This window comes from Capricornis sumatraensis, chromosome 6 (assembly GCF_032405125.1).
Source record: "Capricornis sumatraensis isolate serow.1 chromosome 6, serow.2, whole genome shotgun sequence".
NCBI classification, from domain to species: domain Eukaryota; kingdom Metazoa; phylum Chordata; class Mammalia; order Artiodactyla; family Bovidae; genus Capricornis; species Capricornis sumatraensis.
The window spans coordinates 68,114,436-68,126,942 of NC_091074.1; the positions used below are offsets into that span (position 1 = coordinate 68,114,436).

Here is a 12,507-nt window from a genome sequence, read left to right on the forward strand (position 1 = left end):
GAAAAGTTATGACCAACCTAGATAGCATATTCAAAAGCAGGGACATTACTTTGCCGACTAAGGTCCATCTAGTCAAGGCTATGGTTTTTCCTGTGGTCATGTATGGATGTGAGAGTTGGACTGTGAAGAAGGCTGAGCACCGTAGAATTGATGTTTTTGAACTGTGGTGTTGGAGAAGACTCTTGAGCATCCCTTGGACTGCAAGGAGATCCAACCAGTCCATTCTGAAGGAGATCAACCCTGGGATTTCTTTGGAGGGAATGATGCTGAAGCTGAAACTCCAGTACTTTGGCCACCTCATGCGAAGAGTTGACTCATTGGAAAAGACTCTGATGCTGGGAGGGATTGGGGGCAGTAGGAGAAAGGGACGACTGAGGATCAGATGGCTGGATGGCATCACGGACTCGATGGATATGAGTCTGATTGAACTCCGGGAGATGGTGATGGACAGGGACGCCTGGCGTGCTGCGATTCATGGGGTCGCAAAGAGTCGGACACAACTGAGCAACTGAACTGATACTGATATTGATATACTAGCAATGAAAAATTGGAAAGAGAAATTAAGGAATCAATCCCATTCACCACAGTAAGAAAAAGAATTAAATATCTAGGAATAAACTTACCTAAGGAGACAAAAGAACTGTACAGAGAAAATTATAAGACACTGATGAAAGAAATCAAAGATGATGTGGACAGATGGAGAGATAGTCCATGTTTCTGGGTAGGAAGAATCAATATTGTGAAAATTACAATGCTACCAAATGTAATCTACGGATTCAGTGTGATCCCTGTCAAATTACCAATAGCATTTTTCATAGAACTAGAACAAAAAATCTCACAATTCATATGGAAACACAAAAGACCCCAAATAGCCAAAGCAGTCTTGAGGAAGAAGCTTGGAGCAGGAGGAATCAAGCTTCCTGGCTTCATATTATACTAGAAAGCTACGATCATCAAGACAGTATGGTACTGGCACAAATACAGAAATATAGACCAATGGAACAAGATAGAAAGCCCAGAAATAAACCCATGCACCTATGGGTACCTTATTTTTGACAAAGGAGGCAAGAATATACAATGGAGCAAAGACAGCCTCTTCATTAATTGGTGCTGGGAAAACTGGACAGCTACATGTAAAAGAATGAAATTAGAATACTTCCTAACACCATACACAAAGATAAACTCAAAATGGATTAAAGATCTAAATGTAAGACCAGAAACTATAAAACTCTTAGAGGAAAACACAGGCAGAACACTCGATGACAGAAATCAAAGCAAGATCCTCTATGACCCACCTCCTAGAGTAACAGAAATGAAAACAAAAGTAAACAAGTGAACCTGATTAAACTTGAAAGCTTTTGCACAGCAAAGGAAACTATAAGCAAGGTGAAAAGACAACCCTCAGAATGTGAGGAAATGATAGCAAATGAAACAACTGATAAAGGATTAATTTCCAAAATATACAAGCCATGCATACAACTCGATACCAGGAAAACAAACAACCCAATCAAAAAGTGAGAAAAAGACTAAACAGACATTTCTCCAAAGAAGACATACAGATGGCTAACAAACACATCAAAAAATGCTCAACATTGCTCATTATTAGAGAAATGCAAATCAAAACTACAATGAGATATCAGCCCATACCGGTCAGAATGGCCATCATCAAAAAGGCTACAAACAACACATCTGGAGAGGGTGGAGAAGAGGGAATGCTCTTGCACTGTTGGTGGGAATGTAAATTGATACAGCCACTATGGAAAATGGTAGGAAGATTCCTTAAAAAACTAGGAATAGTACCACCAAATGACCCAATAATCCCACTCTTAGGCATATAACTTGAGGAAACCAAAAATGAAAAAGACATATGTATCCCATTGATCACTGCAGCACTATTTACAATAGCTAGAAGATAGAAGCAACCTAGATGTCCATCGACAGACGAATGGATAAAGAAGTTGTGGTACATATACACAAAGGAATATTCAGTTCAGTTCAGTTCAGTTGCTCAGTCGTGTCTGACTCTTTGCAACCCCAAGAACCGCAGCATTCCAGGCCTCCCTGTCCATCACCAACTTCCGGAGTTTTACCCAAACTCATGTCTGCTGAATCAGTGATGCCATCCAACCATCTCATCCTCTGTCATCCCCTTCTCCTCCTGCCCTCAATCTTTCCCAGCATCAGGGTCTTTTCAAATGAGTCAGCTCTTTGCATCAGGTGGCCAAAGTACTGGAGTTTCAGCTTCAACATCAGTCCTTCCAAAGAACATGTTACTCAGCCATAAAAAGGAATGCATTTGAGTCAGTCCTAATGAGGTGGGTGAACCTTGAACCTATTATACAGAGTGAAGGAAGTCAGAAAGAGAAAGATAAATATCGTATTCTAACACATATATATGGAATCTAGAAAAATGGTACTGAAGAATTTATGTACAGAGCAGCAGTGGAGAAACAGACATAGAGAATAGACGTATGGAGATGGGGAGAGGGGAGGAGAGGGTGAGATGTATGGAGAGAGTAACATGGAAACTTACATAACCATATGTAAAATAGATGCCTAACAGGAATTTGCTGTATGGCTCAGGAAACTCAAGCAGGAGCTGTGTATCAACCTAGAGGGATGGGATGGGGAGGGTGATGAGAGGGAGGTTCAAAAAGGAGGAGATATATGCATACCTATATCTGAATCATGTCGAGGTTTGACGGAAAACAACAAAATTCTGTAAAGCAATTATCCTTCAATAAAAAAATACTTTAAAAAAAACCATCATTGCATGACAGCTTCATCACCAGCCTAACTGTGTGATGTTGACCAAGTCACTAGAATTTGAGACTCAATTTCCTTCTGAAAAAAAAAAAGGGGATTCTGTGTAGTGCAGATGAGACTCACAAAGAAAAAGGCTGCTGATCCACCCAGCAGCAAGGCTCCATCAGAGATTGCGCCTTCAGCTATTGACACCTGCTGAACCTGTGCTCCCTGCCTCCAGGACAAGAGCTCCAGCATCTGCCATGACCCTCTCTCTGCCCAGAGGCAATGCTGATTTTCCTTCCTCCAGCCTAAATCAGGATGATTGTTTAGGGAGTTTATGAAACATACAAGGGTAGTTGTTTAATCTGGGTCAATCATTGACCATAAATCTTATCCATATAAACATTAAAGGTAGGAATCCTCTTGCCGAAGTCTGGCAAAAAAGGTGAAGAACTGCCTGAGTACAATGGCTCATTCATCCACACATCCAGCAAATTATTATTGAGCACTGCCTATGCGCTAGGTGCTGGGAACACAGCAGAGGCAAATAGGGCCTTCTGCCCTTGCACTGTTTATAGTCATCCCCTTGTCCCTTGGGGACCTTGGTCATATCCCTTCCTCTCTCTGGGCTTTAGAAACCTCTAGATTCTCTTTGAGTCTAGGATGTAAAGACAAAATAAAACCTGAGGTCTGGGAAGCAGAAGTTAAAAGGACTCCTAGGTCATGACTTTATGTGGCTGGCTAGATTAATCCTGCCGCTTAAGTTAAGATTCAATTATAAGAAATTGGTCTTTGTTGGTGTGTTGCTGCAAAAAGAACTGGTAACCTCCAATAGTGACCCCAGGTACAGGAATGGGGAGTGTCTTTAGGGAGATAAAAGGCAGGATACCACCTGACTCTGCTTTGTCTTCAACACCCTTGTCTCCATCAGGGAGACCAGGTGGGAATGGCATGGACATCAGAGGCCTTTGTCATCAGGCTCTGGCCTGTGCCTGCCCTCACCTGCTACACATCCCGTTGTGGTGGCCTGCTCCAGCCTCAGCAGACCACTGCCCCGCTGGTGGACAAACCCCACAGGCTCCTGTTCCCTCCCTCTTCTCATGCTTTCCTCAAGCCGGAGCAACTTTCTGTCCGACCCATCTTCCAAGGCTCGGCTCACACCCACCTCCTCTGTGGGGTCACCTTCTCAGACGTCTCCTCAGCACTGACCATTCTGACAACGTGATGCTCACAGCTGTTAGCACGATTAATTTGTTGTGTGTGTCATTCTCTCTCACACTCTGAGCTGCAGAAATCACAGGGCTGTGTGCAATTTACCCCCAACCCCTCCAGCACCCTTCACAGGAGCTGCCATTTGAGGTGGTGCTTTCCTTCTGCTAAAATCCTGATCCCAGATTTCCTACCTTGAAATCACCCTCGTTCCCTTTTCCGCCATGCACACACAGGATGTGACTACAGGGACAAGAGATCTAGGGGCTCCATTTTCTTTATGCAAGAACAACTGCTCTCTCTCAAGAGCTAAATGAGGACACAGGTGGGTTTCCATGTAATTTTAGCACCTTATCAGAACATTTTCATGGAAATCAGGAACAGCCCATAAAGCTGTAAGCTTGTGACCTCAAAGAAATAAGGCTGTGTCTAGAAAACACCATGCTGCCCGGTTACTGCCAGCTTGGAAAGGCAACATGGGCTCAGGCTGGCGCTACAGACAGCAACTGTAGTTCTCTTGGTCCATCAATTAAGATGAGCTGAGTTTTGGCTATTTGCAAAATGGATAACCAACAAGGACATACTGCACAACACGTGGAACGCTATCCAGTGTATGTGCCAGCCTGGGTGGTGCGGAGGGGTAGGGGGCGAATGGGTCCACGTGTCTGTATGACTGAGTCCCTTCCCTGTTCACCTGAAACTACCTCAATATTGTTCATCAGCTATACCCCAATACAGAATAAAAAGCTTAAAGTGTAAAATAAAAAAGATCTTACAGTGAGAAAAAACAAAAGATGAGCAGAGTCTTGCTGCAGTAACACACAGCCTCACGATTTTAGTGCCTTACCAGGACAGAGGTTTAGTTCTCACCCTTCGTGTAGATTGCAGGTTTTCAGGGGGCTCTGTTCCAGGTTGTCATCCTCAGAGACCCTGGCTCCACCCTCTGGGACATCACCAGTTCTTACAGCTGGGGAAGAACCCAGCAGAGCGTCTCACACTGACAGGTCATGCTCTGACTCAGAAGTGAGAGGTGTCCCATCTGTCCACAGCCTGCTGCCCTGTGTAATCCTCTGCATGCCCAGAGGAGGAGCACCAGACATGCTGCAGAGCATTTTGGTGCAATGGTGTTTTGCTGTAGACTCAGGAAACCACTCTAGCTTCTGTCTGACAGGTCTCTCATTCCATCGTGTCTTGGGAAATCAGGTTTACAGAGTGATAGGAGATTGAGTGTCTCTGAGAATCACTGTCTAATTCTCTCCTCAGTTTTACTCCTCCTGAGAGGCAGGGTGATGCCATGGAAGAAGCCCCAGGCTGAGAGTGAGGAATCCAGGTTTGATTCTTGCCCTTGTTCCCTTTCTTCTGTACAACCTTGGTTGAGTTTCTCCTTGTGTGAAGTGGAGCTATTCATTATACAATCTCTGGTTCTCTGTACCATCACCAAAATATTCCCTCACCTTTGTAGTAACTTCCAACCCAGGTAAATATCATGTCTATTTCACTGGCTGGTAAATCTAGTTTGAAACATTTCAGTCTTATTTTAAGCTTCAGAAATGATTTTAAAGGAAAACGAGTGGCACAAGAGGAAGCTCCTGTTACAATGTCCCAGAAGTGCCTGCATCTGGACTCCCGTGTCACTCCTCCTCACTATGATGGCAGAGGCGGTGAGTGTGGGCTTTAATGGCTTTCTCAGCCTAGGCCTCCTTACCTGTAGAAATAAGAGTAGCATTTCCTCATGGGATGATTTTGAGGATCCAGTGAAAGGTCTTAGCACAGAGCTTGGCACAGGGTAAATATTCAGTAAGTGGCAACTGATATTATTAATATCATTATGTTCCCTTCTCCAAGCAGATATTCTGGTTTCAGTAAGTTTAAAAAAGATTTCAGGAGAATAGTCAACATGCTAGATGGATTCTCCTTGCCTCCTACCTGTTGTCCAATGACATTAGTGCAGGCAGGTAGCTGAGCTGCTGCCAGGTGAGGTGACCTGAGGCTTGGGAGTGCAGGGTGAGGGAGTGCTGAGTTCATTACCAGCAGACACACTGTGCTGGGGTGGGCAGGATCGAGGCCCCAAGCCCCTGAGGCCCAGCCTCCTGGTCCCCTGCCACATAGCCATCTCTCCTGCTCCCTGCCCTCGAGGACCTCGCAGTCCCTGCCCAATTTAAAGTTCACACTCTGCAATGACACAAGTTTGCAGACTTGGCATGATGGGGCTTCAGAGACCCCAGGTTCCCTGTGCTGCCCCCGAAGGGCCTGGCTGGGTGAGGTGGGCACAGGATACACCCTGGACAGGAATCTGAAGACTGGGTCTCACTCCAGTCCTGCCCCCTGGACCTGAGGCTCGAGGGTTGTGACTCTGTGGCCTTGGCCTGGGTGTCCAGGGTGTCTCCTGGCAAGAGTGCTGTGGGGACCTGCACTCATGAAAGGTTAAGGAAAGTGAACTGCTGTAGGGGGTGAAGCGCTAGACACTTGTTGGGGATGTGAAGTCAGGGACTGAGGGGGTGGGTGAGTTTCTGCGGGTCCCCTTTCCTTTTTCCCTTTCTGTGCCATTCTCTTTCCTTCTCATGAAACAGTGATAACTTGACTCAGCTCAGGGCTTAAAGAGCAGCCTTAAGTACCACTGCAGCAATTGCAAACTTCCCATTTACTATGATTTGTCTCTTGGAATTTTTTTGTCAAAACACAGGTCAAATAAAATATTAGCATTCGTCACCACTTATTTTCCAACTGCTCAGGACCGGGCCCATCTTGGCACCCCATGGATGCCCACAAACATGCAAACCAGCTCTTTGACAGCACTCCCTCACCCTCCAGCCTACTTCTATTATCTTCCCAGTCTCTCAGGGTGTCTCTCAGGGTAGAGCACTCAGTTCAGTTCAGTTCAGTTCAGTTTGGTCGCTCAGTCGTGTCCGACTCTTTGCAACCCCATGAATCGCAGCCCACCAGGCCTCCCTGTCCATCACCAACTCCCGGAGTTTACTCAGACTCGCGTCCATCGAGTCAGTGATGCCATCCAGCCATCTCATCCTCTGTCGTCCCCTTCTCCTCCTGCCCCCAATCCCTCCCAGCATCAAAGTCTTTTCCAATGAGTCAACTCTTCGCATGAGGTGGCAAAGTACTGGAGTTTCAGCTTCAGCATCATTCCCTCCAAAGAACACCCAGAACTGATCTCCTAAAGGATGGACTGGTTGGATCTCCTTGCAGTCCAAGGGACTCTTAAGAGTCTTCTCCAACACCACAGTTCAAACGCATCAATTCTTTGGTGCTCAGCTTTCTTCACAGTCCAACTCTCACATCCATACATGACCACAGGAAAAACCATAGCCTTGACTAGATGGACCTTAGTCAGCAAAGTAATGTCTCTGCTTTTCAATACGCTATCCAGGTTGGTCATAACTTTCCTTCCAAGGAGTAAACATCTTTTAATTTCATGGCTGCAGTCACCATCTGCAGTGATTTTGGAGCCCAAAAAGATAAAGTCTGACACTGTTTTCATTGTTTCCCCATCTATTTCCCTTGAAGTGATGGGAGCAGATGCCATGATCTATCCACCCAAATAACCCAGAAGCCTGTCACGGCCCTACAGTCCCCTCCTCTCTCAGTCGCCTCTGCCATCAGTTGACTGTCCCCAAGGTTTCCAAGCTCCACCCTCTTTGCCTGACTGCTCACCTGGGTCAGGTCCCATCCATGCTTCCTCACTTCCTGCCCTTGGGCAGGGCCCTTCTACTCTGTGCTCTATCTAAAGCCACATGATCTTGCATGTCTCAAAAATAATATTTTTTAAAATTCAAAACCATGTTGATTTTAGAAGTATTGACCATTATTGGAAAGAATAATCAACAAAACAGTATTTATCTGTAATCCCATCTCCCAGAGGAATCAATTATTAGCTAATATTTTTTATAGTTTTTCATAATTCTCTATATACATACTTATTCATATATCCATAAGAAAAATACCTTTAAAAGGTGGGATTTTACTGAATACAAACTTATTTGTTCTGCTTTTTTCTGTTAATTACAGTGTGAGCATTTCAAATCATCAAATATTCTTCAAAAGATAAGATTTCTAACAGCTGTGTCACCATCTATCACTGGGCTCCACCAGGATTTATTTAAACACTCTGCTATGGTTGCACTTGAAGAGTTTTACAATTTTTTTTTTTTTACCACAAATAACTCTCGGATTAATACCCATATAGAAATCTTTGCACCTCTAGTAATTTTCTCAGAGTAATTCCTAGAAGTATAGGGGTTGGGTCAGAAGGTTTGCTGTTTTGAAATCTCTTGGTTCATACCTATAACTTAAATAGCTGGGATTCAGGACACAGTCAGCAGAGCACAGAAGGCCCTGAAGAGGGAGACAGAGCTGAGACAGACCCAGCCCAGGAAGGAGGGATCAGAGGGGCTTTCTGGAATGGGGGTGGATGTGGGCACCGAGTGAGGACTGAGTGAATTCCCATAATGCCATGAAGTTGGGGAGGTGGTCTCTCTGGCCCTAGTGTGCATACTGCACTCCTCACCTGAGATTTGCACCATCCCATCTGGTCCCCAGCCAGTAAAGCCCTGAGAACACCAGCATAGTGCCCAGGATGGTGTGTGATAAGTGTCCAGTGTAAGTTAGCTAAAGGGCCAGAGGTGTCTGGACATGAGAGGCAACAGCAAGGGGGAGACAGAGGGGCAGGAAGGGGCATGATGTTCATGGGGAAACTGGGACTAGTTCCATGTGTCTGGAATGTGTGTCTGGATGGAGTAGGGTGGAAATAAGCAGTGATGAGATTGGGCCGGTAGAGGGGATCTGGCTCTTGTCCTAGGGGAGATGAGCAATGGTGACATTGGAGGGATTTAAGCAGGTGAGTAGTATGATCAGATTGGTGTGATTTTTTGTTTTCTTTTTTTCAGACAGGTTTGTTTGTTTTTTTAGTTAGTGCAGAGGATGGATTTTAGAGTCTGGCACAGCTGTTGCGCCATCTGAGAGAGAGAGAAGGTGACGGCGGTATCAGAGAAAGGAGACGACTGACCAGGAGTGGCTGTGAGGTGGCCGCTCTGGGCCATGGTGATGGATTGAATGTGTAGGGTGGTGAGTGTGAGATATATACGTCTCTGATGACTGCCCGGTTTCTGGCTGGTGACTTGGGGAGTGTTGGTGCTGTTCCCTGAGAGGGTAACACACCTTTGGGGGCAGATGGATGAGTTCAGCTGTGGGCACTTTAAGCGTGATGTACCTTTGGGGTTCCTGGAGGGAAGGGCCAGCAGGAAGTCCTTGCCGGGGAGAGCAGCTGAACCAGGTCTTGAACCCTGGACTCCTGGCTCCCCAAATGGTGGTCCTTTGCTGTCTCCTGACTTGCTTCGATGACTTCCTAGAAGGCAGGGCTGTGGCCACAAGATACTTCTGCTCCCCACTCGTGTCTCTCCACACGTTCAGACTAAGCCCCTGACTGCCTGGAGCAGCACAGGATCAGGTCCCCAGATGTGACATGTGAGGGCTTCTGAGGGACAGTTCAGTTCAGTTCAGTTCACTTGCTCAGTCGTGTCCAACCCTTGTGACCCCATGGACTGCGGCATGCCAGGCTACCCCGCCTATCACCAACTCCCAGAGCTTACTCAAACTCATGTCCATTGAGTTGGTGATGCCATCCAACCATTTCAGCCTCTGTTGTCCCCTTCTCCTTCTGCCTTCAATCTTTCCCAGCATCAGGGTATTTTCAAATGTCAGTTCTTTGCATCAGGTGGCCAAAATATTGGAGTTTCAGCTTCAACATCAGTCAGAAGGGTTTAGATACCAAACAAATTGTTCCAACAAAGTGTGGTGGGACACAAAGGAGAGAGCCCCTTTAAAAGGCTAGGAGGCTGTGTTCAAGTGACAGTGTCTAAGGTGGCTTGAAAAAAAAGGCCCAGATCTCTCCAGAGAACAGCATGGACAACATACAGAGATGTGGGGAGTACAGACAGTGTAGAGAGGGGTTGGTGGTGTGCAGGGCTGAGTAGAACATAGGGCTCACAGGGCAAGGGCTGTTTTCTGGAGGCCCGAGGACTCAGCTGAAGAATGTGGTCTTCCTTCTGTGGTAAGGGCGAAGCATCAGAGGTTCTTAGGTGGTGAATCAGCCAGGGTCTGGTGACAGTAGCAGGACCAGTGTGAGTGATGTGAGGCTCTGTTGTGGAGAACAGCGCTGTCATTTGTGGCAGCTGTAGGAGCATCAGTGTCATGCTCAGCCTCTGCGCTTGGTGTCGGGTCTGAAGCTGCTCTCGGGTGGCGTGAAGGGGCAGGTGAGGACAGACTAGTGTGCAGGAGGACACGCTGGAACCCGTGTCTGGCCCTCACTGTCTTGGACTCAGTGACACTGGTGACCCTGCAGAAGGAGCCGGCACTCTCTGCATTGGAGCTCCCTTCGCTCGGGCCTCAGAGCAGCTGCAGGTGGCCTGACAGGAGCCAGAGGGGCTGCACTGACAGCAAGTGAGGGCTCCACCTCCTCAGCACGGCCCTGCCTCCGCCTTCCCATCTCTTCCAGATTCTCTCGTGCTCAACCTGAACCCAGAACCTGAGAGCAAAGAAAGCTCTTGGAGGGCCGGTTGAAACCTAGCTGGATACTCCAGTCAAGAGTCACACAAGCCAGCTAACCAGTGCTCCCTGGGGTGATTAACCTGGAAGCAGCCAGTGAGGCAGAGCTGGCCAGAGAATGGAAGCTCTAGAAATCTCCAGTAGCTCCTGGGGTGACTGTAGGGTAGTGGCATTGTCACCAGGCTCTCCAGGAATTCCTTAGTCTTACCCCTCCCTCCAGAAGTGGCGTAGGTGGCATCCCCAACCCTTGGTGTCCGCTCTGGCCTGTGCCTTGAATGATTGGCCAAGGAGGTGGAAGTGGAAGGAAGAGGTCATTTCTGAGTGGAAGGTGCAGGAATCCACACAGGCTTTGTCATCTGCTCTTCTTTTGCCATTTCACCAGCAGTGTGCCATATGGCAGATGCTTTATTATCTTGAGGCCCACAGGATGAAAAAGATGAAGTAGACCCCCCCCATCCAATCTCGGATGGAACTGGAGAGTGAGCAAGAAAAAGAACCTTTGTGTTTTCAAGCCTTTGCAGTTATGAAGTCACGCCACAGTATAACTAGTTCCCCAGGTGGCGCTAGCGGTAAAGAATCCCCCTGCCAATACAGGAGACATAAGAGGTCCTGGTTCAATACCTGGGTCAGGAAGATCCTCTGGAGGAGGACATGGCAACCCACTTGAGTATTCTTACCTGAAGAATGCAATGGACAAAGAAGCCTGACAGGCTAGAGTCCGTAGGTTCCCAAATATTTGGACAAGACTAAAGTGACTCAGCACACACACACCTGCCTGACGGACTTAGAGAACAACAGGAAAGTGGGCCATCTTCCTGGAGAGGAGGTCTCCCCTCAGCAGAGCTATGGCGGCAGCTTTCACCTCTGCATTCCTCAGACTGTAGATGATGGGGTTCAGCGAGGGGGTCACGACCCCGTAGAACAATGCAAGAAGCTTATCCAAGTAGAGGTCCTCTGCCTTGGGCTTGAAGTACATGAAGGAGATGGTCCCATAGAAAATCACCACCACTGTGAGGTGGGCAGAGCAGGTAGAGAAGGCTTTGTGCCGGCCGGCAGCAGAGGGCACCCTCAGGATGGCAGTGAGGATGAACACGTAGGACAGGAAGATGATGAGCAGTGGGGGCAGTGTCACGACAGCTGAAGCCACCATTAATAGCAGGGCATTGAGAGAGATGTCCCTACAGGCTAGTTTCAGCACCGCCAAGATCTCACAGAAGAAGTGGTTGATGATATTGTGGCCACAGAAGGGGAGGCTCCAGGTGAGATTGGAATGGAGAAGGGAGTTGGCAAAGCCTGCCCCCCAGCTCAGTGCCGCCATCCACATGCTCGTGTGCCAGCTCATGAGCTCTGAGTAGCGAAGCGGCTGGCAGATGGCCACGTACCGGTCACACGCCATCATGGCCAAGAGCACGCACTCCATGGAGCCCAGCGCCAGGGTCAAGTACATCTGCAGGGCACAGCCAGGGAAGGAGATGGTGCTTTGAGTTTCCAGGAAGTTGACCAGCATGAGAGGCACGAAGGAGGATGTGCCACAGATGTCCATGAGCGCGAGGTTGCTGAGGAAGAAGTACATGGGGGTGTGAAGGCGGGGGTCCAGCACGTTCAACCCGATGAGGAGGGCATTCCCCAGCACTTTCACAGAGTAGATGCCCAGGCAGAGCACAAACAGCACCATCTCTAGGTTGTGGTGGTCGTGTAGCCCCAGCAGGACAAACTCTGTCATGACCGTCTGGTTTGCCCCATTCATCTCATTATCCATCCATCTCATTCTCCCTCTTTTCCCATCTGCACCACGAAGATGTTGGATTAAGCACCAGTGGGCCCGGGAGCCAAGCAACATGGATGTGTTACCTGGGGTGAGTCAGCCCTGACCCTGGAACTAGTTTCACCATCAGTACAATGAGAAAGTGGACTTCAGGTCTGCAAGCCAGTCCCCTCAGTTCTGTCATTCTGGTGTAACTTTCATGAGATGGGGTCCATTCTAATCTCCTAAGC

General features: G+C 47.7%; 1 protein-coding gene across 1 annotated transcript; it reads right to left on the reverse strand.

The window, feature by feature from the left end:
• Nucleotides 1–11,296: 11,296 nt before the first annotated feature.
• LOC138081372 (olfactory receptor 2S2-like) lies at nt 11,297–12,280 on the reverse strand. The gene has a single exon (XM_068974509.1). The coding sequence runs from the start codon at nt 12,278–12,280 to the stop codon at nt 11,297–11,299; it is 984 nt and encodes a 327-aa protein (XP_068830610.1).
• Between the last annotated feature and the right edge of the window lie 227 nt (nt 12,281–12,507).

Excerpts from the sequence above, each read along its gene's own strand:
- LOC138081372 (XM_068974509.1), bottom strand. The coding sequence starts at position 12,280 with ATGAGATGGATGGATAATGAGATGAATGGGGCAAACCAGACGGTCATG.